The sequence below is a fragment of the Raphanus sativus genome, chromosome 7 (assembly GCF_000801105.2).
Source record: "Raphanus sativus cultivar WK10039 chromosome 7, ASM80110v3, whole genome shotgun sequence".
Lineage (NCBI taxonomy): Eukaryota > Viridiplantae > Streptophyta > Magnoliopsida > Brassicales > Brassicaceae > Raphanus > Raphanus sativus.
Window position 1 is genome coordinate 1,631,308 of NC_079517.1, and position 27,341 is coordinate 1,658,648.

At 33.2% G+C, this 27,341-nt stretch overlaps 3 protein-coding genes, 1 long non-coding RNA gene and 1 other non-coding gene across 5 annotated transcripts; 2 read left to right on the plus strand and 3 right to left on the minus strand.

The window, feature by feature from the left end:
• Window positions 1-71: 71 nt before the first annotated feature.
• Window positions 72-3,143, minus strand: LOC108833676 (serine/threonine-protein kinase PBL27). The gene is made up of 5 exons (XM_018607087.2): window positions 2,700-3,143; window positions 2,063-2,262; window positions 1,785-1,974; window positions 1,223-1,614; window positions 72-1,143 (listed from the first exon to the last, which is right to left on the minus strand). Exons 1-5 carry the CDS (start codon window positions 2,827-2,829, stop codon window positions 484-486), a joined length of 1,572 nt encoding a protein of 523 aa, XP_018462589.1. The 5' UTR covers window positions 2,830-3,143; the 3' UTR covers window positions 72-483.
• An 8,600-nt stretch (window positions 3,144-11,743) lies between these two features.
• Window positions 11,744-12,390, plus strand: LOC108816286 (monothiol glutaredoxin-S2). The gene has a single exon (XM_018588865.2). It carries the CDS (start codon window positions 11,913-11,915, stop codon window positions 12,219-12,221), a length of 309 nt encoding a protein of 102 aa, XP_018444367.1. The 5' UTR covers window positions 11,744-11,912; the 3' UTR covers window positions 12,222-12,390.
• A 1,144-nt stretch (window positions 12,391-13,534) lies between these two features.
• Window positions 13,535-17,543, plus strand: LOC108833673 (acyl-CoA-binding domain-containing protein 6). Its single transcript, XM_018607083.2, has 15 exons — window positions 13,535-13,750; window positions 13,913-13,975; window positions 14,288-14,366; window positions 14,459-14,584; window positions 14,670-14,747; window positions 14,827-14,931; window positions 15,014-15,080; window positions 15,170-15,231; window positions 15,308-15,447; window positions 15,548-15,674; window positions 15,774-15,888; window positions 15,960-16,048; window positions 16,131-16,214; window positions 16,283-17,173; window positions 17,258-17,543. The coding sequence occupies exons 2-15, from the start codon at window positions 13,938-13,940 to the stop codon at window positions 17,396-17,398; spliced, it is 2,142 nt and encodes a 713-aa protein (XP_018462585.1). The 5' UTR covers window positions 13,535-13,750; window positions 13,913-13,937; the 3' UTR covers window positions 17,399-17,543.
• Window positions 17,544-17,565: 22 nt separating this feature from the next.
• LOC108814542 (uncharacterized) lies at window positions 17,566-19,185 on the minus strand. The gene is made up of 4 exons (XR_008936759.1): window positions 18,730-19,185; window positions 18,527-18,618; window positions 18,325-18,410; window positions 17,566-18,062 (listed from the first exon to the last, which is right to left on the minus strand). It is a non-coding gene; the product is annotated as an uncharacterized LOC108814542 (long non-coding RNA).
• LOC130498227 (small nucleolar RNA snoR104) lies at window positions 18,136-18,260 on the minus strand. The gene has a single exon (XR_008937148.1). It is a non-coding gene; the product is annotated as a small nucleolar RNA snoR104 (small nucleolar RNA).
• Window positions 19,186-27,341: the final 8,156 nt, after the last annotated feature.

Consider the following 27,341-nt stretch of genomic DNA (forward strand, 5'->3'; position numbering starts at 1 on the left):
TTCGTACAGAACACAGAGCGTAGGTCTCTTCTCTGTTTAGAACTAGGGAAGAACTTAGTAGCTGGCTTAAGAGATGGTAAGACTGACTTTTCTCTCTTTTTGGTAGACTCGAATCCAAAGACAGAACAGAACACATGATACAGTAAAAATAGTACAACATCAGAATCGACTCAAATTCTCCCTCCCATATTACATATACAACAACCCGTTTAAAAAAAGAAACCAAAACGACTTGAAAAAAAAAACCCTTTTTCATCCCCTCCTAAGTTGCCCCAATCTCGCATCATGTTCTTGAGCTTCAACCACGATATTGAAGAGTCTTTCTTCTGACTCAGACATCAAATCTGACAACTGACCGACCCGACCCGACCAGACTCAACAAATGTTTCATAAGAAGCCCCTCCCTTCGCCTCTTCCCATAAAGACAATTCATCTAAATCTTTTCAAACAACATACAAAGCTTTTTTAATCATATTCCCTTCCTCAGTCATTTGAACTATCAAAGCTGCCAGGTCCATTGATACCTCTTTTCCTCTCCCTCCAATTCTCTCCCCACACCTTTGCCTCCGCCACAGCTCTCTCTCTATCTAAATCCCTGTTCCTCGGAGTCCCTCTCGTTCCCCTCCCAACACTCGCCGGACTCCCTCTCTGTGACTCCGTCCCTTCCACATCACTTAATCCCCATTTCCTCCCCGATCCTCCTCCATTCTCGCTCCCTGCCTCTGATCCCGCAGCATTCACTACTTCCCTCACCATATCCCTTCTTCTGTAATCCGGAGAGTTCTTGTTGTGAGTCGCTGGTGACCCTAACCTGCTCCGTGTCTCCGCAGGACTATCCAAGCTACTCCCATCTCCCCCCATGCTTCTCCTTTCATCCCTCGTCCTGATAAATGGCGGCGGGCCACCGCCACCGCCGCTTCTACTGTTCTGACTGCTTGCAGCATTAGGATCAAACGTCTGAGAAGCTAAGTAAGTTAGAGCTGTCACCACGTCCCCGATCAGCGGTCTCGTCGCTGCTTGTTCCTGTAAACACATTGCTGCAACCGCAAGCGCTTGATAGAGACCGCGCATTGGATACCTCCCTTGCAGCGATGGATCCGCCATCTTTGGAAACTTCCTTCGGTCTTTGAACAACGGCCTTGCCTGTGTAACCAAAGCAAAAAAGGTTGAGACTTTCTCTTTTTAGTTATATGCAAAGTTGAGATTTTTTTTTTAACGTTACCCATGCGACGAGGTTGTGCTCTCCGTGTGCTCTAGCGTTATCAATCGCTTTCCGACCAGTGATGAGCTCCAAAAACACGACTCCAAAGCTATAAACATCAGACTTCAACGTGAGTTGCCCCGTCATGGCGTATTCAGGTGCACAGTAGCCATATGTGCCCATCACACGGGTTGAGACGTGTGTTTTGTCACCCACAGGACCTAACTTAGCTAACCCGAAATCTGATAACTTTGGGTGATAGCCATCGCCGAGAAGAATATTAGACGACTTCAAGTCTCTGTAGATCACAGGCGGGTTCGCCTTGTCATGCAGATACTCCAGTCCTTTGGCTGCTCCTGCTGCTATTGTCATCCTCGTGTTCCAGTCTAGAGGCTCTTTATCCGGTGGAAGATCTGAAACAACACAGATTATAATTAAATCACAGGTAACGCATAGAACTAAAAACTTTCCTAATATATCACTATACAATGCCATAGTTTCCATATATGGTATAGTGATATATTACTAATTATAAGCGTATCTCCATGTCAAAGAGAGGAGAAGTAAGTATTGATTTGCTTACCGTGTAGATGATCCTCCAAGGATCCTAGTGGCATATACTCGTAGACAAGAAGACGCTGGTCACCATCAGCGCAATAACCAATGAGATTCACAAGATTGGTATGATGGAGAAGGCTCAGCATAAGAACCTCAACAAGAAACTCTCTGTTTCCTTGTAGACCGTTTCGGTCTAGCTGTTTAACTGCTACAATCTGCCAAAAAAAAAACATCAAATCCAATCATTAATTCGATACCAAGAACATAAAAGGTTAATTTGTTGATTGGTTTAAAGAAGTTCACCTGTCCTGTAGTCTCTAGACGACCCTTGTAAACACGTCCAAAACCTCCTTCTCCAAGAAGACAATCCGGTCGGAAGTTTTTAGTGGCGGCAGCCAACTCACGGAAGGTAAACGTTTGTGCAGCGATATGAGCGGTTGGCCCTTCTTTTGGAGCGGTTAGCTCCTTCTTGTGTTCAGAACCTCCTCGAGACTTTGATTTGTCTACAAATAAGATAAAGTATTAGACTTTCACATGTCTTCATTTCAGCTATTGAACTAGTGAATGTCTACAAGTACATAACTTCCTTATCTGAACTTATCTAAAGCTAACGTTTTTATGATTCCTTTATTGCAAGCTACTTTGCCATTCTCTTCATTGCATTCTCCATGTAAGAGAGAACTAAACCGAAACTGTAATAACCCATTCACAAAAAAAAACCACAATTTGGAGCTAAAAATGTATCACAATTATAACCAAAGCTCATAAAACACACCAGATCTCATGAAACAGAGGCCGTGAAGCTTATTTAGATCAGAAACATCACCAAAGGTACAAACTTTAAGAGAACCCAGAAGCTTAAAATCGATCTAAAGACACGAAAACTCAACAGATCTTAAAAAGTTATGCAAATGAAAAAAAAAAAAGAATGGTCGGTCACCTAAGCTGACATGGTGAGACTGAGTAACAGAGCCGTCTTTAGCTTTAGCTGAAGAAGCTTCTTTCTTCACCGAATCTTTGGTAGAAGCGTCTTTAGCCGAAGATCCAAAGCAAGGCAAACACCCACTCATCTCCAAAAGCTTTTTAAGTCCTCGAAAATTCAAAAGATACCCTACCGACAAAATCAATCAACCGGAGAATCCCAACAATGATAAGCTCTCAACACATCTCGAGGTTTCTTTTTTTTTTACTGTGTGAACTAGAGACGGAAGGAAAGACTCAGACTTTTCTTCAATGCATCTCTCTCTCTCTCTAACTCGAGATCTTTGGAGAGAGATGTTGAGACCAGGCGGCAGATCAACTAATCGAGGAAACTTTTTTTTTCTTTTTGGGATGTGGGTGCTATACGCGAGAGAAGAGAAGGAAGGGAAGGTAAAGGAACACAATTAGAAACAAAACACAAATTAAAAAGACATGAAATTTTTATTACAAACATTTAATAAAATCATGAGCCGAAGAAGGGATAATCTTTTTATTAAAGTTAAAGATGAAATTAGAGGGAATCATTATCCGTTTAAATTTTGAGATTAATGGGGGTTACGTAATCCATATCTCCTCTCTGCTTAACCCTTTTGCTTCATTTGTACAGTATACTTTAATACCTTACTTGGAAAAACATAAACAAAACAAAAAACATGCTAATGAAGATTAATTGTGTGTTATGAGATTAGTAAGATATATATAAACCAAATACTAATAGAACAGCGTAGTCACAATTTGACAATTTAAACATTAACCACCATATTATAGTGGATATTGTTCAAACGTAATTAGACTATTTTATGATTAGTTATAAATCTATTTCTAATGATATTTTATTTTTTTGGCATTAAGTTACTTGTCTCTTAGAATAGATTAAATTATTATATTATAATATATCGTGAATTTATTTTGGTCAGAGTGTATCATAAAGTTCAAATATATAACGAGAGGATATAGTTGGCCACTAAGGAATATTATATTTTATTTATCAAAAACTATTATGTGTATATACAAATATAGTAATATCCATATGCATTTTGGTGTGATTGTTTAATTGTTCTTTGTTTTGTCTCGTTTGTGCATGTATGTTGATTAAAATGGTTCGAGTTCCTTTCACACGATTTTGTTCTCTTCTGTGTGTTGATTTCTTCAGCCGAAATCGTTGTAGTTTCTATAACTATACGGTTTACTATTGGTTGACAATTGCCATAATAGTTGATTCTGTTGATCTTTTGGTTTACAAATGGTTTACTGATATAGTATGTAGACCTTGCGTTCATTATCTTCATCAATTATAAAAATAACTTAATATTACCTTCGTATCTCTTATCTAATTACATACAGCTTGGGAATCATTTGGTAGAAAGTTAAAACAGATGCTAAAACTGAAGGGTATGAATCCGAGCTTATAATTATATGCCATAAACTTTTTTTTTGGCTTCACTCTGTAGCATACATACATTGATACATAGCTACTGAGTTTAACTTACATAACCCTTAATATTTCCATTTCCCTAAATATACTATATGCAAACAGCTGTGTTAACTCGATTTATTAATTTGTTTTGAAACAATAGAATGACCGTCGTCAAAAAAAAAAAAATTGTTTTGAAACAAAACACAATCTTCTATAACTAGATTAGTGCACTAAAGAAACATAATAAACTAGTTACACTCTGAGGCTAAATTAACGGCGTCGTGAGAGAAAGACGAATCATCATGGTCGGAAAGTAGGTCCCACATCTAGGATATGCCTTCATACTTTGTGAGCAATATTCTCAAGCCCACGCCTTCTTTTATTTGAATACACAAAAGTATTGTAGTATTATACCATTACGATTAGGTTATAAGTATTGTAGTTTCTTTTAAACATCCAAATTATTCATCAGCTTTTTTGTTAAGCTAAAGATGTATGTACCAATGTCTAATTAACTCATTAGTGACCGGTATCGACGAGTAATTCAATACTGAACGAGTGAATTCACTAAATAAGATTTATGAAAACAAATTATCTAGTCAAACAGTGACAAGTTAGTCCACGCCAAGAATCGAAACCAACACATATGGATTTACACCATATTTCAAACCTTTCTCTTCCTATCAACTTACCACTAATGATAAATTATACTCCCAAGTTAACGGCAACCAAACTGGAGTACCTTATAGGCTTATAGCTAGTATCAATATATCGATGGACTATTAATTGATTCAAAGTTCACATAATCTTCAGTAATGAAGTACGAGAAAACAGAACAAACATTAGTATTTGGTCATATAATTTGAACTTTATTTTTATTTTTTGTTCGAAATAACTTTACTATATTTGTGTAATCATTTGTTTGTTAAAAAGCCAGAAATATATATCAAATAAAGAATACTTTACTTTTTCTTAAATTAATTATAAGAAGTACTACTGATTTTTTTTTGGTTTTAAGTATTACTGATTTTGTGTAATCATATATATATAGATTTTGATTAGTAGAATCTAGTGTTAAACAACTGTTTACAGATAATAATAACCCAATATAAAACTGACATAAAAGTATAACAAAAATCTTGTCGTCTCTGAAATAAGTCGTTAGGTCAAATTATAACGTCTAGCAACTTTAAATATGATTACGAGCTCTATTTTTTGGTTTATTTCAAATTACAAAGCGAGTTTTCTAGAAAAGGAAAAGGTCTAATTTTAAATGCCGGCTTAAAAGAAACATCAAACAAGTTGACTCACGAGTCACATTAGGGCCACATTTATTCATCCAGCTTATTTATGACTCTTCCCCGTCTTATAATTTATACAATCACTGCATATCTAAAAGTATCAACGTCTAAATGTAGATTAGTGGTGGTACCGTGGTAGTCAAATCCAGCAAATCAGACTTTGAAGGTAGAAGACATTGTGTCATCGTCAAATAATTTAACTAACAAGCTTGTCATTTTCGAGATTTTTTTTTAATCTTTACGTTACATCTCTGACTTATATATTATATAGATTGATAATTTTTTTTGAAACATTTATATAGATTGATAATACTACTTATACTAAAAACTGTTAAATCATATATATCACTAGGCTAACACTATATTAGAACTAGAAGAATAGCATCCCTTTAATATATATTCCTCCGGTTAAAGGCTTTGTAGGCAATCCCAATTTTACATACTTCCAAATCGCTTTCTTCTAATTTATTTCGGTCCATGGAATTGTGTTATTTTCAGAGTCAACATCCGTATTCTCTGTGTGACAAATCTGTGGAAATAATGAAATATTGCTCTGGATGTCAATGAGTTATATTGTATGAATGTCAATGTATCATAACTTTTTTTTGCATGTGGCAGTGCCACTCTTCACAACGAATACTAAAATCTATAATCTATAAGGAACATAATCAATAAAACAATTAAATACATGTAAATATAAAACTATTATTAAGGAATATGTCTGCGGACTGGATTAAGGAAAACCAAATTGGTAAGCAGCGTGGGGGAGTGGGGGGAATGGGGGGGGGGGGGGAATGATCATCATTCAGCTGCTTCTCGTCACATCATATTCTCCATGTGGCTGTTTAACAGATAATTAATAAGAGTTTCTTAACAGACAATGCACATGAGCGTTGTGGATAATTGCCTCTGTTGTCGGAGAAGCATTATGGACTCGTTACGTGATGAAGAGGCCGCCTCATTTTATAAACGAACCACCGTCGACCCTCTCATCACATGACACGTGGAACAAGTAAGTGTAGTCAATGATTGTTAAGCAAAACTCGCTAACGTGTGCTTAAACTTTACTTAGAAATAAATAAACAAAAACTTTCAATACATCAGTTGTATAATACAAATTCGGTGGTTGGATTTGTATTTTTTTTCTTGCTCAGGTTAATGGACAAGTCTGATTACATACGCTAATCTGATAAATTCATTAATACAGAAGAATCCATCTCTAAATTATTTAATAACACTCTATCCGAAAAAAACTGTTATATAGTAATAAATATAGTTGTCATCGTTAGAGAATTTAACTAGAATTCTCCTTTTTACATAATGCGAAATTGTGAATATGACCAAACCTAGAGTAATAACCATAACTTTTCAGACTATTACTACACAAGGGTACATCACTAAATGTGATTATTGAGCGGACTTGATTAAAAAGCATATGTCGACAGAATTAATTATCTTTCTTTCTTTCTTTCCTTTCTTGAAAGAACTTGGTCGGGCAAACAAATAAAATAAAGAGTTTCCTAAATATCACGTAAGATATTAAAAAGGAAACGGGACCGAATTAATTCAAGCGTATTGTTACGTTACACGTAACCCATTACTAATGGAAGGAGGGATTCGCTTAATTTAATGATTCCACTGTTCATGACAATGCAATATCAAACCACCAAAACAGGTACTCCATCAGTTAGTTGATCTGAACACTGGTTATTCTCGTTTTCAATAACAATATCTGTGTGAATTGTGATATTTTTTTTTTCTTTACTGAATGAATTGTGATATTGTAGAAGGTGAATTTTGGGTTCTTTAAAAGCAATCGAATAGCTTACGAACATTTCGATATGGTCACATGTGGGGGGCATATGCGTCTCAAACCGTCATAAAAACTCAACGAATCAGTGTGTTGTGCCTTTTAAGATTGTAGGTAGGGGAATCAGGAATGTGTCGTATTTCCTATGGTTTTAATTTTCCAAGTGCAATCTATATACACTTGTTGGGTTGTAAGGGCCGTTATCTTTTATCAAGCAGTTTTGACAAGGCCTTGTAAGATTGTTCTTTCTTTAAGCAAAGGCCTTATACAATGATGTATATACAAGGATATGGTTTAATAAAGAGATAGTTGCCAGAACACGAAATTAAAAGAAAATCTTTCAGGAAAAAAGGAGATGGAAGTCAACACACAGAAAGAGCCGATGAAAGCCAATTTACTGATTCTTTTCTTTGCGTCTCCATGTTGATAAACATATTATAATATTACTAAAACGCAAACAATAATATAAACGCAAAGAAATATATAGTTCAAGGAAGCAAATGCTGGAGTTGGTTCAAAAGTGCAAAGCACGTTCATGGTATGTATATATAGGGTTTGAATCTTACAGACAAATATGGCACGACGCTCGTTATGTTTTTTTTTGATAACCCAGTATCCGATCACTAAGCGTGATCAACTAGCCCACCGGGCTTATGCCCATACCATTACAGGAATTTTTAAACCTTCACTTAAGGGCCTCTGGTTACGCGAAGTGGTCTGAAAGGCGAGAAAGCCCATGTAAATTTTTTCGTGGCCAACGCGGATCGAATCCAGGGCAGGCACTCCAGCCGGAGTTTCTTTACCACTAGGCCAACACGCGTTGGTTCGCTCGTTATGTTATGTTACCTCCATATATATGCAGCGGATGTGGAACGATGGAAGAGGACAAATATATATGCTCATATGGTGAAAAAGTTTGCTATTTTGTTGCGCACCAAAATAATTAAGTTCTAGGGACATAAGTTTGAAATTCTAGGAACATAAGTTCTAGGAAAAAGATTTGAAATACTGTATGATTCGTATAGTTTTGTTTATCTACCTAGCTAATATAGCTATTAGCAACTTACAATTAATAACTACTGTTTTTAGCTAAATCTGTAATAATATGAATGCCTTCAGTCCAAAAAGGTACATATGATAAATATAAATATAATACGTATTCCCATGTCGATATATTATATATATTTATTTATTTATTTATTTATTTATAAAATGAGAAAAATGCTGATATTGCCCTTTGGGATGACTTTATAGCCAACACTATATTTTATATATCTTAGGAGCCAACGAATTTTTGCATTTTTTTATTCCTCATTTGAAAAAATCGAAAATTTAGTATGGGGCATGAAATAAAAGAGGGAATATGGTTCGGAATCGTTTGTGGGAGCACGCAATTCTCGGTCGCGGATTTAAGCATTTTTTGCTGACGCCACATTCGTCTTTATCAATCTCAACTTTATTTTTTGGATCAATTTCATTCCTCCACGTAGTTATAATGTTATATAGATAGATAAATACACCAATAAACTATAGATAAATACACCAATAAACGAAAATGTGTGAAAAAAACTTAGCATCTCTCTTTTCTAACTGAAAAAGAGCTTTATTTTCTTAAGATATATTAAATTTCGATAGATGAATGCAACTTGAGTTGCAAGTTGCAGCCACACAAGTTATACGGACAGCCGTACATATAGTTAGATGTGACGCCACGACCCGTCCTCGCGATTTTACTATCAGCATCGACATTGCATTATTAACTTAATTGACTAGCTATAACTTAATCTGCCAGGTTTATATTACTATAAAAATATTTAAAACCATAAGTATGGCATGCATACATGTAATTTAAAAAATGAAACAGCGCCACTTATTGAGTATATATAGATTATAAACTCTTTAACATTCAGACCATCTCTAACCCACATTTATTTTCATTTCTATATTTTTGCATAAAATAGATAATTTCTATTATATAGATGAATTTGTTATAATGTATGTCTATATAATAGAGTTCTTTTTTTTTTGAGCAAACCATTCATATAAAACTTAAAAGAAGACTGTCATTCTACAGCAGGTGCAGAATCAGAGAAATTAAACAAGACAGATTTTGCTAGAGTATCATCATCAATATTAGATAAACGGAAAATAAAATGAAAAGAGATAGAGTCCAAGGAACGAGCCAAGACTCGAATGTCATGAAGCACTCCTTGTAACCCCACATCATGTCCCTGCTTTTTGAGAAGTGCCACAAGATTTTTAGAGTCAGAGAACACGGTGAGATATGATATTTTCATCTCCGAGATACTCTATTATAGAAACATACATTCGAGTAAATCTATTTTTATAATAGAAATTTTTATTTTAGAGAAAAATATAAAAATATACATTTGGAGAACGAGTAATAACACCTTTGATATATCTTGTACTTTTAGTGTAGAAAGTTAATATTCTTTATTTTTTTGGTAAAATGAAAGTTAGTATTCTTTTCCTGCTTTTATAATTTATTAGTAATCTTATCCTGTGGCGCATGTACTAATGCAGCAGCGTAACTTGGCAAATCTTAACAATTAACTCAGCTGTTTATATTTGTGCGCTACCAATGATTTTTGGTCCTTTTACACTTAATTCATAGATAGTCTATTTTAAACCAAAAAGTTTAGTACGTAATCATATATCTCTAAGAGTTAAACAATTCGGAAAGTGTTCGTATAAGTTATGTATAGAGAATACGTGTGCTACTTTTTGCAAAAATTAAAAGGGAAAAGAAAAAAAATTGAAGGGATTCCAACATGCATGCATGAACCCAAATGATGTGGCCATTGGCCTTCGAGCAGGCCAAACTGTGAGGTCCAAGAGTCGTACATGCAACCATCAGCGAATCTATTAATTTTCGTATTCTGACTTATATATACGATCGATATCTCGCTCTATATATAATATATTTATTTATCTGTATGCGTAAGCAAGTCTGGAAAGGAGCATCTTTAGTTTGTAAAAGATCCTTAATTTATTTATTGGATAGTCATCAGCACCTCCCAAGTTCCAAACCACTGATTCCTAATTTATATCCATATATATGGTGTTTTATGTGCAAGAACATGCTGAACAATATTATAGAAACACATTTAGATTGGGTTTTAGGTATATTAATTAATAAACCATGTTCGGTGAATCTATATATATTTCTAAACGAATGATGGAAACCAATTACACCGGATGTTGCATGGGGATCAACTATTAATTGAATTACGGGCCGGAACGGCGGGACCTCGAGGACATGCCCATATCAACATACATATAAGTATTTGCTTTTACTTTCATACGTATTCTCGATTCGTTGTCCCTAAAATTCGTTGGCCACCATGAAAGCGAATTAAGTGCTTAGCTCATATATAGAGTCAATTTCTTTATCTCTTAGCTTATAACTGCTACAAAATAAGCATTTAATTAGGTGAGAAATGTGGAAATTAATGGCGAGTCGAGAATATAATCCTCACGTAGAAGAAAGAAGGGGACGTGCCCTGAAGAAAAAGAGACCTTATTTCCGATTACTTCTCCAACTCATAAGATGCCTCTTTGATAAGCCTTACATATTCCATTTTTTTACTCGAGAAAGAGGTTAACATAGATTTATAAATGCAAAAAAAAAACAGCTTAACTAAAGCCTTGGAATTAGTTAAAAAAAAAACTAAAGCCTTGGAATAATTGTTTACACTAACTAAGTCACTAATTTAAGTCGCAAAGTCTAAAATCAAATCCCGTGAATATGTTAAGGCGAAATCCGAGGTTGCATGAAGTAGAGTTAAACATGAACTGACTAATTGTACTGTACTACTGCCATTAGGTAGGATGATCACAATGCCGGATTGATATGCATGTTTTGTTTAGCTTTTTTTATTAATTAGCTGGTACTTATTAATGCACAGGTCCATTGGCTCTGTCTAGTTCGACCCAATTGTACTTTAACTCACGTAGGTTTCCATATATAAGAGCGCGACACACATACACGAGAGGTATGTAGCAACGAAATCGGCGATTATTCCGATGTCAATCCTTGAGGTTCCCTACACTCAATAAACATTCTTTTACATTGTTGAGCCACAAAAACTTGTATTAGGCTATAACAGAGAATAATGTAATCAGATTCTTAGTTTTTTTAATTAATGATTTGTGATTGTTTTATCTTAATTGATATTGATTTATAGATCGCTTTATGGAACCGTACCATCTAAGGACATTCTCATCTTTTAGCCATATATATATGGGAACCAAAAGAAATATAAACTTTTGGAAATCATTAGATTCTCAATACTTGCATTATGTGATCCAAAATAAAATTGAACCTATGTCGCTTTCGGACACGATATTGTTAGAAACAAAATCCAAACATCTAGTCCGATCTGATCCAATAATCATCGTATTCACTGCCTCTATATAAACAAAGACTTCCCACCAATTTCATATCCACATACAACATTCTCACAAAACCTTATTCTTCGAGTCGAATCAAGAGTTTCATTATTTTCCCTTAAACCTTTTAAAAATCAGTTTGATATTTTCTCTTCAACCGTAAAATACATAGATATTGATTCATAATCATAAACCTATTTCAAAAGTAAAATAAAGAAACAAAAACTAGCAATGGATATGATAACAGAGATGGTTCTGGAGAGACCAGTGGTGATATACAGCAAAAGCTTATGTTGCATGTCCCACACGGTCAAGACATTGCTCTGCGATTTCGGAGCGAATCCAGCCGTTTATGAGCTAGATGAGGTATCAAGAGGGAGGGAAATTGAGCAGGCCTTGTTGCGGCTTGGGTGTAGCCCAGCGGTTCCAGCAGTTTTTATCGGAGGAGAGTTAGTTGGTGGAGCAAACGAGGTCATGAGTCTTCATCTTAACGGCTCATTGATCCCTATGCTTAAGAGGGCTGGTGCATTGTGGGTTTGACTTGATATATTTATCCATAGTTATTTGACACTAAGTACTAGCTACTTAACATTAAAGTACTCAGAATAATGTTTTTTAAAAAAGTTCACACACATCTATGATCTTTGACATGGTGATCATATGAGTCCATGTAAGATCATGTAAGATCACTAATCAGGGTGTTGTCTTTTTATTGTTTTTGAGCTAAACTCAATTAAAAATGTTTAAGTTTATATGAACTTGTAAGAAGAATATATTGACCTGAAGGATGCACTATAATAAATTAATAACTAAGAAAGAAAAAATTACAACGTTAGTGGTTTATGTTACTATCATTACTATATTATCAATATCGATATTTAAATCCAGTATAAAAAATAGAACAAAGATTACAAGCTAGAATATTAAACTTGAAACTAGTAAAGTATTAATCAATAATAATTCATCTTTTTCCTACAAATTGAAGTTTAATCAAAATATTAATAAATAACGTACTAATTCTTAATTCTAGCTTCAGTTATAAGTCATAACTGTATCTTTATAAAATAACTAAACAAAAGATTTTTCCATACCTTATTATACTACAAGAAAACACAAAGACATGTGTTTAATTAGTAAGTAATCATACTATCGGTTAGAGAGAAAACAAAAATAGAAAATAATTAATTTAAATCGCGGGAAGCAGCGAAGGTTGGAGGGGGCCCACAAAGGCGTCGCAACTCGAAAACATTAAGGAGGGTGTATTCAACCAAGAGTTTCAGGTAATTTGTATTAAAATAACAAATCTACTGTTATTCAAACATGAATTTTAAAAACTCATTTAAAATTCACTGTTATTGAACTTGACATTTCGTGAACTACTCTGAAATCTACTGTTATTGAAAATATTTTAAATTGTGGAGTTTTAAAGTTTTGAAGTGATTTTAGAATGTTTGTGTGGAGTTTCTTAGTTAAAAAAATTAAAACTCAAATTCCATTGTTTTAATTGATATTCTAGAGTAGTTTGACAAAAATCACCTAAATCTCTGCAACTTATTAAAATCATCTAAAACTCTATTAAAAATCAAATCACATCAAATGTTAAATTGAATACATCTCCTAAATATCATCGGCGGAACCCAATCGCCGAAACAGACAAAACATGTAGAGCCATTAACTCAACGAACCATTGCATCAAAAACATCACACTTTATGACACAACCGCAACCCGCGCTCTACTGTCTCGAGCGGCTAAGTTAGTCCATATCGTTTACAAGATTCGTTTTTTCTCAATTTTTTTTTATTACCGTTTTTAAAAAGACACGAACTCGGTTGGGTCCCATAAGTTATTTTGCTTAAAGACAAGAACTTTATGCGTGCTTCCGTAAGAAAATATCAATCTTAACCCCTCCAATCATTCATCTGCGCCAGCCTTGCTACGATTCAATACGACGTCGTTTCGAAGCTGTGGATATATGGCTATGGTGGTTGTTGTTCCTCTCTCTAGAAACTGATAACTCTTCTCTCTCTTTCTATTGCTCTACTGGAATTTTCTCGACTAAAACAAGCAGGTGAGCTAGATCTCTGTTTTTTCACATTTGGGTCAGCTTCTGAAACTCAAGAACAATAACAAGTGAAGCCGCTATTTGCTATTGCTCTCTTGAGCATGTCAGGATTGATGACAGTGTAGCTAATTTCACATTTCCAATTTTTTTTCTCTATTTTTTTCTTAGGGTTTCTGAAAAAAGTTAGAAGAAAATGTTCAGCTTTTCAAAGAGACGCATGAAACTTGGCAGGTTAGTCTTCTTTCTTACTCTTATCTATAGATCAGATCACCTTTTTGGGTCTGTATTCATTTTCCTAAAGTCGGGAGCTTTTTAGGCTACTTTTTTAAAGCGAATAGTTTATGAATCACTTTTTGGAGAATCTTGTTTAAGCTTACTGTAAAAGCAAACTCCTTTTTTAATAATAGTTGTGTTTCAAGATCCTTTTCTTTAGTACTATTGAAGTAACTTTGAGTCTTATTTGTTCTCAGTTTAGGGATTTCTATTTTTAGATCAATCTGTTATGTTCCTCTTCTCTTAATTATTGGATGTAATTTTGACCAGAGTTAAGGTACAGCTCTCGGATTCTGCTCAAGGCACTAAGAGTCCTTTGCGTGTGACCAAACGCGTTGATAACTCTACTGTAAGCTAAATATACTTAAAAAGACACAACAACTAACTATTTGGTACCATTTTTGACTGTTTTCTGACTTGTAAAGAGAAACATGTTTGCAGAATGAATCTGCTCTGGCTGCAACTAGTCATTCTGATGAACTTGATTTCCACCAGCCTTCATCAGGGAACTCTGAAAACTGGATGGGGTTATCTGTTGGTGGAGATAAACCAGCTCCACGCTTTAATGTAACGAGTTTCTCTCCGTTTCATTAGCTTTCTGAGCTGACTAATGGGTTAACAAAAAGAGTTGATTTTGTTTTTTAAATGACAGCATGCGGCTGCAGCTATTGGTAACAAGATGATAGTAGTTGGTGGTGAATCTGGTAATGGCTTGTTGGATGATGTTCAGGTAAAGATATCATGGAGCATTAAATTTATTTGGTTTCAAGGTGTTGATATTCTCAGTTTTGTTTTTTTGCAACTTACAGGTGCTTAACTTTGATTCATTTACTTGGTCCACTGTCTCTTCAAAAGTGTACTTGTCGCCAAGTAGTCTCCCTCTCATGATCCCTTCCTGGAAAGGCCATTGCTTGGTAAAATGGATTTTGTTTGTTTTGAGCAAACCATGTTTCTGGTTTTGTGTTTTTGATTATTATTTTTTATCCGTTTGGTTAGGTCTCTTGGGGTAAGAAAGTGCTATTGGTTGGTGGAAAAACAGATCCCACAAGTGATAGAGTTTCAGGTTTCACATTTGTTGTTTAACATTTCCAAAGCTAAGATTTTTTTTCTATGTTAAAACTCTGCTTAAAGACTTGTATATATTACTGGCAGTTTGGTCATTTGATACTGAATCCGAATGCTGGTCGCTAATGGATGCAAAAGGAGACATACCGGTAAAAAAATTTCTAAGTCCTCTCAACAATATTCATTTACAAGTTTGTGGCTCTAAGAAACAAGTCTTACTTACAGGTCAGTCGCAGTGGCCACACAGTGGTGAGGGCAAGTTCAGTACTGATCCTTTTCGGCGGTGAAGACTCTAAGAAAAGGAAACTAAACGATCTTCATATGTTTGATCTCAAATCTTCTACATGGCTTCCTCTTAACTGCACGTGAGTCTTTTTTTTTTGTCTCCTCCTTCTAAATGTCACTTCACATGAAACTCTTTGTGATTTATTGACATTTTTTTTTTTTTGCTTACTAACCAACCAGAGGAACAAGACCGTGTGCAAGATCGAATCATGTAGCGACGCTATTCGACGACAAAATCCTGTTTGTGTTTGGAGGTTCGGGAAAGAACAAAACACTTAATGACTTGTACTCACTCGACTTTGAAACCGTAATGCTTTTCAAACCCACCCGCACCATGCGTTTCTTCTATCTTCCTTACACTAGATTTGAATATATTTTAAAACGTTTCATATTTTGTCATCAAAAGATGGTATGGTCAAGAATCAAGATCAGAGGGTTTCACCCGTCTCCAAGAGCGGGTAGCTGTGGAGTTCTCTGCGGTAATAAATGGTATATAACCGGAGGTGGAAGCAGAAAGAAGAGTAAGTTCTTCATCCTCTAAACACACAAGTCTTAAGTCAAATCTTACATGTTTGCTTTGTATTTTTCACAGGACATGCAGAGACATTAGTCTTTGATATTCTAAAGGTCGAGTGGTCTTTGGCAAGCATCTCCTCTCAATCTTCCATCACAGCTAATAAGGTGGGTTAAGTTTATAGTAAATAAACTCTTAATCTATTTCCAATTTTTTCAACCGCCATCTTGTTAAATGTTTTGGTAATAGGGATTTAGTCTAGTTCTTCTGCAACACAAGGATAAAGACCACCTTGTAGCTTTCGGAGGAACCAGAAAAGATCCTTCAAACCAGGTCAGAGCTCACATCACACACGTATGAAAATGCAATGTCAGTTATGAATCTTTTTTCTATTGAAACAGGTGGAGGTTTTTATCATTGACAAGAACAAGAGTGAATCATCACCAACAACAACACATCATCATCAAACAGCTTCCAAGAAGAACCACCCTGGCCGGTTACTGTTTGGGAAACGATCTTCCTCCTCGGCAGTTTTAACCGTTGATGAATCTGTCAAGGCCTCTTCTCAGAGGCTGATTGATTCGGTCGCTAGACAGAAGCTTGCTTCAGCCATTGAAGAGCACGGTGGCTCCGGTAGAAGGTCTTTATCAGAGATTGCTTTTGCTGATCATCGTAATCCTTCTTCTGGAAACGTCTCTTTGCGCAAACAGTTTAACACCGAAGAAGAGTACAGAGCAGTGGTTGAACCACCTGCAAAGTGCTCAGCAGAAGAAGAAAAGATTACAGATGAAGACAATGGAGCAAAGATTACAGCGGAGAGAACACTCTCTACTGTGTCTGACCGTGAGATGTCTAATAATCTCCACAAGCAATCCTCTGAATCGTTTCCTTTTGCACACGTTGATGATGCCTTGATATTCCCTGAAATGGATAATAACGCCGCTTTAGCAGCAGCAGCAGCATCATCATCATCGAGCGTGTACCAGTTCCATGAGGCGAAAATGACGGCTCTCATAAGAAGAAACGGGGTTCTTGAAGGGCAGCTAGAAGCAGCGTTGGCGGGGAGAGAAGCGGCTGAGAGAAACGTGTCGGTTGCGTTGAGGAGCAAACAAGAGACTGATAAAAAGCTCTCCGACGCCTTGAGAGATGTTGAGTTGCTTAAGGAGAAGCTCACGGGGTTAGAGCTAGCACAAGAGGAAGCTAATAGTTTGTCAAACATGGTTCACTCTGACAATGTCAGGCTCGAGCATGATGTAGCGTTCCTAAGAGCTGTCCTAGACGATACACAAAAGGTTTTAAAGATAAAATCCTTGTGGATATATATACAATACATACAAGGTAGAGGATCAAAGCTTTAGTATCTGTTTTTTTTGTAGGAGTTGCATTCCACAAGAGGTGTTCTTGCAGGAGAAAGAGCAAGAGCGTTTCAGTTGCAGGTTGAAGTGTTTCATCTGAAGCAAAGGTTGCAATCTCTGGAGAACAGAGCTGCTACACCAAGAAAGCCTTTCCACGTCTAAACAAAGACCTGTGTGTAGTAGAGATAAGACGAGAACCTTTTAAGTTTTAAGACTTGCATTTGTATTCCTCAAGAGACGAATGAAAACCATTTCTGTGTGTTTGTGGATTAATGTAAAAAGAAATTAAGAAAACTCAATTATCTTATCAGATTCTAGGGCTAAGCATCAGAAGACAAAAGTAATATATTACACATCCATTTTCTTACCATATAATCGTCAACAAATATCTTACACAGAATACAAATTAAATAAAGGTCAGCAACTAATAAGCTTTTTACACAGAATACATACAAAAACGAGGGTTGAGACTAGAGGAGACTTTTGGTCTTTCTCCGACCTATCTTGCCTACTATGATTAGCATTTTTTTTTAGTTATATAGACATGAAAGATCACAGTTATATCACTGGGACTCTTCCTCAGGTGGCTCTTCTTCTTCTTCTTCTTCTTCTTCTTGAAGAAGGTTCTCACGGTTGTCATGAGCCCAGAAGCCACGCACATCTATTAGCACGCTGGCAACATTTTCCACCTTGTTTACATACCAAGAGATCATTCAGAGTGATCTTTAACGGGTCATACGGCTACACCATGTCCCAGATCTCGTCATGGACGTCCTCTATGCACAGCTCATAGTTCCCACCTTCTATCCATTTCTGGTGAAAATCTCTGCAAGTTTAACAGATGAGAGATTTGAGAAGTTTTAGAAGAGAGAAAATGGAAGTATGAGCCACTTTTATTATAGTGTCTTTGCAGATATGAGACTCGCGGAACGAAGCTCGGCTACCGCAAGCAGGAAAATGCAGAGAGTTTTTTTTTATATAGGAAGATTGTATCAGATAACATCACAACTCTTTGATGCTCCCTTTCTTTACTTCCATATTCTTAATAAAAAAGAAAATCTACTAAAAAAACTAAACAGATTCATTACCTGAAAAGAGAGTGAATATCAGCAGTGGTGAGAAAGCCTCTCCCTCTGGAGTGTCTTTGTTCTCCAAACGTTTACCAAGTGTGTAACTAACAATGCAAGTAGTGCAGTGAAATGCAGAGACAAGTCAATCATCATGTAAGGGACACATATATATATATATATATATATATATATATATATATATATATATATATATATTTACCTTCTTGTAGAAACTAGGTATCGTGCCTGATTCTTGGCTTTTCAGTTGCTTTTCTTTAAATATCTCGAACAAGATTCTCTTGATCTCAAGCTCTGCAAAACAACGAAAATAAAGACTCAGTCACTGAGTGTTAACACATTGTTTCATTACATAAGAAAGAACTACATTTTTCTACAGAAAGTCCATAAAGTCAGGAACTTTACTCGTTTTAGAACACACAACACGAGCTCCAAAACTCAACAGGAGTTTATGACAAACAATACCCATTAGCGCTTCGGATCCTAATCCGGCTCCGGGTCGTAGATTTCTAACCCAGAGCATCGAAGACGCCGGGGGGGAGCTTCCTCTGGTTAGGTGTATCGTGGCTTTCGCCATCGCTAGACCCGCTATACATTTTGCTTCTACAATGAAGCAGAGAGTGAGAGCTGAACACTGAACTGCACAAACCCTAGAGCAAGCAAGCAGCTTTCAAACTCTTCAAAAGGTAACTAAAGTTTCTCACTTTTTTTAATATAAGTCCTCGGTTTTGTTGTACTTTTGATTATCAGCCCATTACTTTGTAACATCATCAAATTCTAGTACAGAATGTTATAAAGCCCATTAAATCTATTTTCCTGGAGCAGAGCATAAAACAAATGGCTTCAATATCCATTACCTGTTTCTTCACTCCTCAAGCCCATAAACTATTATATACTTTTATCATCTGGTATAATAGTAACACGTTATCCTGTTTTCTTAGCGGTTAATCTAATCATCTGATAACAATATTTGGATTATAAAAAGGATAACAATACCGGATTGGATATATGCAAAACTGCTCGACTGTATACAAACTACAAGTACCAATTTGGAGTTTGTGACCGGTATTCAAATTCGGTTTAGAAAACCGGATTGGTTTGTCCCTGTATGAAAAAACAAGGAAGAGTAGAAACGGGGAAGAGGGTTATGGTCTATAAAAAGATTTTGACAGGAGATTACTCGAAGTTGATTATCAGCCGTCCAATCCAATATCAGACGGTTCGTACGAGATACAGATCTTCTTTTTGACCACTTACGTCATGCACACAATCTTTTTGACCAATCTCCATCCGCTCAGATCACGACACGTAAGCAGAGTATTCTATTGTATAGTTGGTCCCACGCTTGCTTTGTTTCCTCGTTGTCGCGTGCGGCAACAGTGTCTTACGTGTCGTCGACAGTGTCCCACATAGTATGTGCGTACTAGGTTCGGTGGGACTTCTCTAGCTTACGTGTCTACTTTTGGTTATAAGTTCTTCCCGAAGAATCCAATTGTGTTTGGTTTATAAAGTTTTTTTTTTTTTTGCTAAACTGGTTTATAAAGTTGTCTTGTTTGGTTCCATGTGTTTCGAATTTTACATAGATTTGTTGTATTTAATTTATAACGAATTTGTCATCTAAACATATTGGAGCTTTAGCCTTCATGCGAGTATTTCACTAATGTAGTAACATTACACTCTATATACTTATCTTCTCAACTTATAATAATATATTCCTCAAATTTCTAAGAAAAAGATAAGTTACAAACAAAAAAATTCTAAGAAAAAGATACCTAAATAGCATAATATTACATTCAGAAATAAATACAGTGAAATATCTATAAATTAATAATGTTGGGACTACACCAAAACTATATTTTTTTATTAGTTTATAGAGATTATTAATTTATCGAGATATTAATTGAACCAAAAACTCAATTTGGAACTATGAAATTATATTAATTTATAGAGATATTAATTTATAGATTATTAATTTAAAGAGATTATACCGTAAATAGCGTGAAAAACATATAAGCGATCAGCCATTATTTTATGAGTTATTCTTGGGTTCACTCCTAGAGTGAACCTAGAGGTTCACCCAACCAATAGGAATCACTCATTTCACAATTGATATCTTTTAAAAAAGGAAATAAAATATTGTCAAGTTATATTATGTTTTTAAAATAAATAAAATGAAAACAAATAAAAATAATAGTAGTTAGAAAATGATTTAAAAATATATTTTTAACATCTTCAAAAAAATAAACTCTAAACCCTAAATCATAAACCCTAAATCATAAATCCTAAACCGTTAAGTATACCCTAAACCCTTCGATATACGCTAAACTCTTGGGTATACGCTAAACTCTTGTATAATCTTAAACTCTAAACCCTAAACTCTAGTATATGCAAAAAAAATTAGATATTTTAATGCCATCATCAAAACCCTAAACCCTTAGGTAAATTATAAATACTTGGATAATCCTAAATTTTAACTAAAAAAACTAAACACTAAAACAATAAATCTTAAAAACCTTAATCTTAATCCCTAAACTCTTTTTAGGATTAAGGGTTTGGTATTTTTAAGATTTAGTGTTTAATGTTTTTAGTTTAGAGTTTAGAGTTTAATGTTTAGTGTTTTGACGACGTATTTAAAATATTTTAAATTTTTGTTGTTGTATATATTACTATTTTTATTTATTTTTAACATTTTTTATTTTAAAAATATAATATAACTTGATAATATTTTGTTTTTTTTTTTTAAAAGATATCGATTGTGAAATAGGTGATTCTTATTGGTTGGATGAACCTAAAAATAAGTCTTATTTTATTCATATATACGTAGAGAGAGAGAGAAGCACATGGAGAGCACGAACATAATTATATATTACGTCCCACTAGGTTCCACGAGTGTGTTTGATCACCTGACTTTAACTAAAAAATGAATAGTAAACAAAAGGATCGGAGCCTGTAACTTTCCAGTTACCTTAGTTCTAGAACTAGTAAGAATAATGATTAATATATACTGTACACGAGTGTGGTAAAAAGACGTACCATGGTATATTGGTATATTCATAAAATTTGCATGAATGATCAGTTTGGGAAACATCATTCTTAATTATTTTTCACAAGCTAGATATGCTGCCGAGCAACCTTTTAGTTTTTACTATGAATAAACGAATTTGATAATAGTACCTACTTATATTCATTTTGTATCTTCATGACTGACTACCATTGGACTATTGGAGATATAAGGCAAACTAATAGTGAAGCCCCCACTTGGCTTTTCACTCACACTGTCTGGACTCTCGTCAAAGTCCAAGTATGTTCTAAGACAACCTTTATCCTTAAATCCGGGGGTGTCATTTTGACACAAAAAGAAACTTAAAAAAACCTCAGCAAAAGCTATTGAATTTCATAAGAAAAAGTTTTGGCTTTTCAATAGCTGTTCAAAACTTTGTGTGCTTTTCTTTGTTTTCTTTTTTTTTGAGAAATGTGAAGAAATTCTCCATTCCTAAACCCAACAAAGCCTCGATCACATGGAACTTGTCTAAAAGACTTCACCCAAAAGTGTGCAATAGTCAGTTTCAAAAAAAAAAAAAAAGTGTGCAATAGTGCAATCCCAATATCGTGCGCACCAATGCCATATGTTATAAGGTAGGATGAATTATTTACCTTATTTTTCATAACACTGATGTTTGTCTAGTTTCTTCGATATTTCGAGGTAACATTCAGATTAACCTCGAATCTTTCACTACTGATGAATTCAATAGAAACCAAATGTAAATTTATTAGTAAACAGTTATCTCTTGCATCACCATAACAAAACTATGGAGCTATAATATTTGACTAATCCGATAGTCTTTTCGTAATCGCAGTAAGTTATAAGCTTTGATTTTTTTTAGAGCAAACGTTATAAGCTTTGATAGTTATATAAGTTACTTCAGACAAAACTTTAATGGTTTGACGAAGTATAATAATACGGGGCATAAACTTTGTATTGGCATTACTTCAATGGTTTGACGAAGTATAATAATACAGGACGGGCCACGGGGTATAAATAACGACAAATTATGTGTTACTTTCCCTGAGCAATAACTTTGAGATGTACAAGACTTTCATGTATATTTTTGACTCACGGCATGAATGTTGTTCATTGCAACGTATATACAAATATTTCGAGAAAATGATATTAATCTCACAGGAGAATGGTCTATATATATATCTTTAGATAAATATATTGAATCTAGTTATAGTTCAAATTGTCTTTTTCTAAGGAAAACTATAGATATGATGCGTATGACCACTAAGAATCGACTATAGTTAACTATATATAGTTTATTGAAAAGCATTATCACTGATTTTAATTCCAGTGGTAATAAGACGTAAAATTTGATGTATACTAGAAGATAGTCAAATGGAAGGATAACACGAAGTTCAAAATATGAGTGGATGAGTCAAGGGTCGTCAGACTCTTAGTTTAAACTTGTCTCTAACCCCCAATTCTTAAAAGGGATGAAACATTATTTAAAATTAAGCATATTACCTGTATTATAATCATTGCATTTTAGGACTCTGTGTAATTTTATGGACCATAATTATTGTTCTCAAATAATCCCATTTCAAAATATAAGATACTCTAGAGGTTTTTCTGTTTCTATTAATAAAATGTTCTTATTTATTTTCAGGCAAAATTTAATTAGTTCTATAAATTTTTATAATTGAGTAAAATGTTTATAATCGATATATTCAATAATATTTATTTATTAAAAATAATTTTATTTTTTTTTGTCTAAAGAACATTTCTTAAATTTTCAACTGAAAGATTTTATATCTTAAAACATATTATAATATAATACATTCCCAGCTATAGAGATTGTTTAGTTATATGCTATTATATGATTGATCTCTGTCTAACTATTTTCCTTAAAATGCATGAAACTAAACTAAATATCATTGGTATAATTTATTCTGGCGCACAACATATTCTGCACCAGAAGGCAGAAGATAGTGACTGTGGTTATCGTGGTCCGACCAGGGTTATATCACTGTCGTATTAGTCAAAGATAAAATGTTAAAAGAGCTAAAAATGTATAGAACCATATATAATATTATTAGTTTTGACTCATTTTGCAAGAAAAGAATATAATTTTCATTCCCAATGCCATTTAGCAATTTGGCAAAAAGTTTACCAACAATTATTAACATAAAGTTCTATGTAGAACATGTGGAAAAACTGCAATGCAAAACTAACAAAAACAAAAATATATATAAATATTTTTGTTAAAACATGCATGATAACTGCAGAACAATTACGATGTGTTTTATAATATCCGAAGCCTGAGTACATCACACCTTTGGACAATATGTGAAAAAATCGTTCAAAATTAACCTATATGACTTTTAGTTAATAGGTATCATTAATCTTATAGGTAACTAATAAAACTAGTCTATAGGATGATAATTTAATCATTTATAAGTTGTTTTCTTTATATTTCATAATAGCATTTCCAATCATTTTCTATATTTTAATTTAATAAAGGGGAATTTGATCCAAATATAATAGAATTCTTCTATTTATAAGAGAAAATATAAATTATATCATTTTATATTATTAATTTAAACAGAGGTGAATTTTATCCAAATATAATAAACTAATAATATCATATATGGCTTTATGTATTTATAATATTATTTTACAAGAGAAAATGTAAAAAAAAATTATTACTTCTAGATATAAAATAGAAATAATATTTATTTATATTTTATTTTAAAATATAAAATTATAATTAGAGATATACATTTGACCAAAACTAATTTTTATTATAGAATTTCTTTATTTTAGAAAAATATAAAAAATAATTGAAGATATTTTAAGTTCAGTAATTTAACCAAAATAATTCAGAATGTAAACTAGGAATATAAGCCATATCTTAAAAAGAAAAATTGATTTAATAAAATCGAAGGTATCAAATTGAATTTGGTTCGAGAGAACTATTATAAATCAAGTTTATAGTTCTCTCGAACCAAATCCAATTTGATACCCTCGATTTTATTAAATCAAATTTTCTTTTTAAGATATGGCTTACATTCCCATAAAATCAATATGGGTATCAGTATGTGGCATGCCGATCATGAGGTCATTATCTCAATTAGAAATGATTTTGATCATTATGTTCTAGGTATCCAATTCAAATCATTCTTGGAATGAAACTAATATTACATATTGTGGTTTTGGATCCGAGGAGATTATGTTTCCGACCTGAACCTCTTGATAATTTTGAAATAAAAAGAGTACTAACTAAACTACCATCAATTAGTTTTGATTTTTACTAAACTCAAAGAAGTGGCCTACCTTGTTGCTCTTGTGCTGGGCATTTTTGATCCAACTTTGCTTTACAGTTCTTTTTTAGCTTTCCGAACTTCCCATTGACTACCAATTCTTTTTCTTCAGACTGGTCTCATTAATTTAATGGTAAATGTACACAAGACTAAACTAATGGGTTCGATTATCTTAATTGTTAAAGTATCTTTGGCTTTCGTTAATCAAGTTTAGGCTATTGTTTTGCAGTTATATGTCTTCAATCTTATAAAATTTCATTAACAAATTACAAATCAAGGAAAATGTCTAATTATTTCCAAGTCATAACTCTTTTAAACTTTTCGAAATAACATCGCGGTTACTATACTAAATACAGTGAAACCTCTATAAATTAATAATGTTGGAACTAAACCAAAACTATATTTTTTTATTAATTTATAGAGATTATTAATTTATCGAGATATTAATTGAACCAAAAATTAATTTGGGACTACGAAATTATATTAATTTATAGAGATATTAATTTATAGATTATTAATTTATAGATGTTATACTGTATAAGGCTATTAATGTACATAGGCAGTCCACACGATATATCTCTTCCTTAAGTCTATGTTTGACATTCGATTTTAGTTTAAATTTTGATAGGTTAGTTTCGGGTATTGATTCACATGCCCCATTATTAATTAATTACTAGATTTTAACCCTCGTTAAAACGCGAACTAATTTTTTATTAAACTTGATTTTATCTAGAATGTATGGATTGTAGTTCGGATACTTATTTTTTTTGTTAGTAAATCATATATGTTTCTTATATAAATATTAGGATGAATTTGTTCCAATAAATCTATCTCAAAAAATCCGAACCTGAAGAACCAAACCGAATTCGATCTGAAAAGATAGTACCGAATCCGAACCAATTTTTTTAAAATAATCAAATGGATTTAAAATTTGGTATTTAAAAAATCAGAAACGAACCCGATCGGAACCAAAATATATCGGGTACTCGAATATATCCGTATCAGATTTATACTTGAATATGATAGCTATTTTTAGAATTATTGAATTATGAAAATTATAATTTAAAATATTATTTTAATTCTAGTTTACATATACTATATTTTAGTACTACATAAAAATATTTTATGAAATATAATAAATTATGAAATGAGGCAAATATTAAAAACTCATACTATTGAATATACCTAATTTTATGAGCATAAAATATTTTATTCTTGTAAACAAAAGTAAAAAAATATCGTTTGTAGATAAAATAATAGGTGAAAAATCAATATGTGATTACCATATACAGACCAAAAAACTATTGATAGAAATGTATAACATCCTTATATATATCCCAAAACAAATAGAATTTGAAAATAATTTAAAGATTTTTGATTATAGAGATATGCAAAGTTTAAGAAAAAGTTTTTATATTATATTAAAACTTATAAGTAGAATATAATTATGATATGGTTACAAACTTTTAAATTAATTTTCTTATATATATATATATATATATATATATATATATATATATATATATATATATATTCAAACAGGAGATCTCAAAAAAGTCTCACATTCAAATATATATTGGAGTTTATTTAATAATGTATCGACATTAAAAATTGCTGACTATTTACTATTACAAATTAATAGTATAGGTTATATTGGTATGCACCTCATATTTATTAAGTGCTGATTTGCAAGCTTTTGTATTTTCATTTACTACTTTGTAATCTCTTAATAATATAAACATAGGTACATACACTTTTTGTATTTAATGAATGAGAAAGATTTGTGACAGTAATTGTTACATAAGGAAAACGTGTTTTGTTACTAATTTTTCAGTTGCCGATTTTTGCTGGATAATCTTTTTAATGAATGCAAAAGATTTGTATTTAGTAACGAATGCAGAAGATTTGGATAATAATTAGATTAGATAGTAACAAATTTTAAATGGTCCATAAATAATGTAATTTTCTAACAAATTTGAAAGAGTCCAAAAATTAATGATAACTTTTATGGTAGATAAATTTAGGATTCTATTTTAATAGAGTAGACTAGAGTTTGACCCGCCCTTTCAAAGGGCGGGCAAGGTTTTTTTTTCATTATGATGATTCTAGTTGGGGTATAATATAGTTATAAGAACACTGTGTGGCACGATTTATATGTTTTTTGTTAAGTGGTTTTGATGTTTTGAAAGCAGATTATGATGATACACGATATATATTTATTCATTGGTACGGTTTAAAATTGAGAGTGTAGATAAAACATAAATATTTTAAAATTGAAATTGTGGTTTTTTATATGAGTTATAATTTATATGAATTTATATTTTTAATTTTCTAAAAAAATATACATAAAATAATGTTATAGTTAATTTGATATTGCTAATACTTTAAATGATATAAATAATTTATTATATTTGAAAAATACTATTAAAATTTTCAATTTGGGCTCTGATTAACGGTTAAGAGAAATTAATGGTTGGGCTCACACTTTTCAAATTGATATCTCGATTAATTGGGGTTATGGAATATTATATATTTCTAAGTGGGAGAAATATTAGTTTATTTTTTGGTTCATACAGAAAATGTCTACATTATATTGTCTTAAACAATTAAAAAATACCGACAGTTCTCTCTCTCTTGTTTTCGACTGAATCTCACCATCGAGATATCCGCTGTAATGAAAACTAATGCTCAGCATA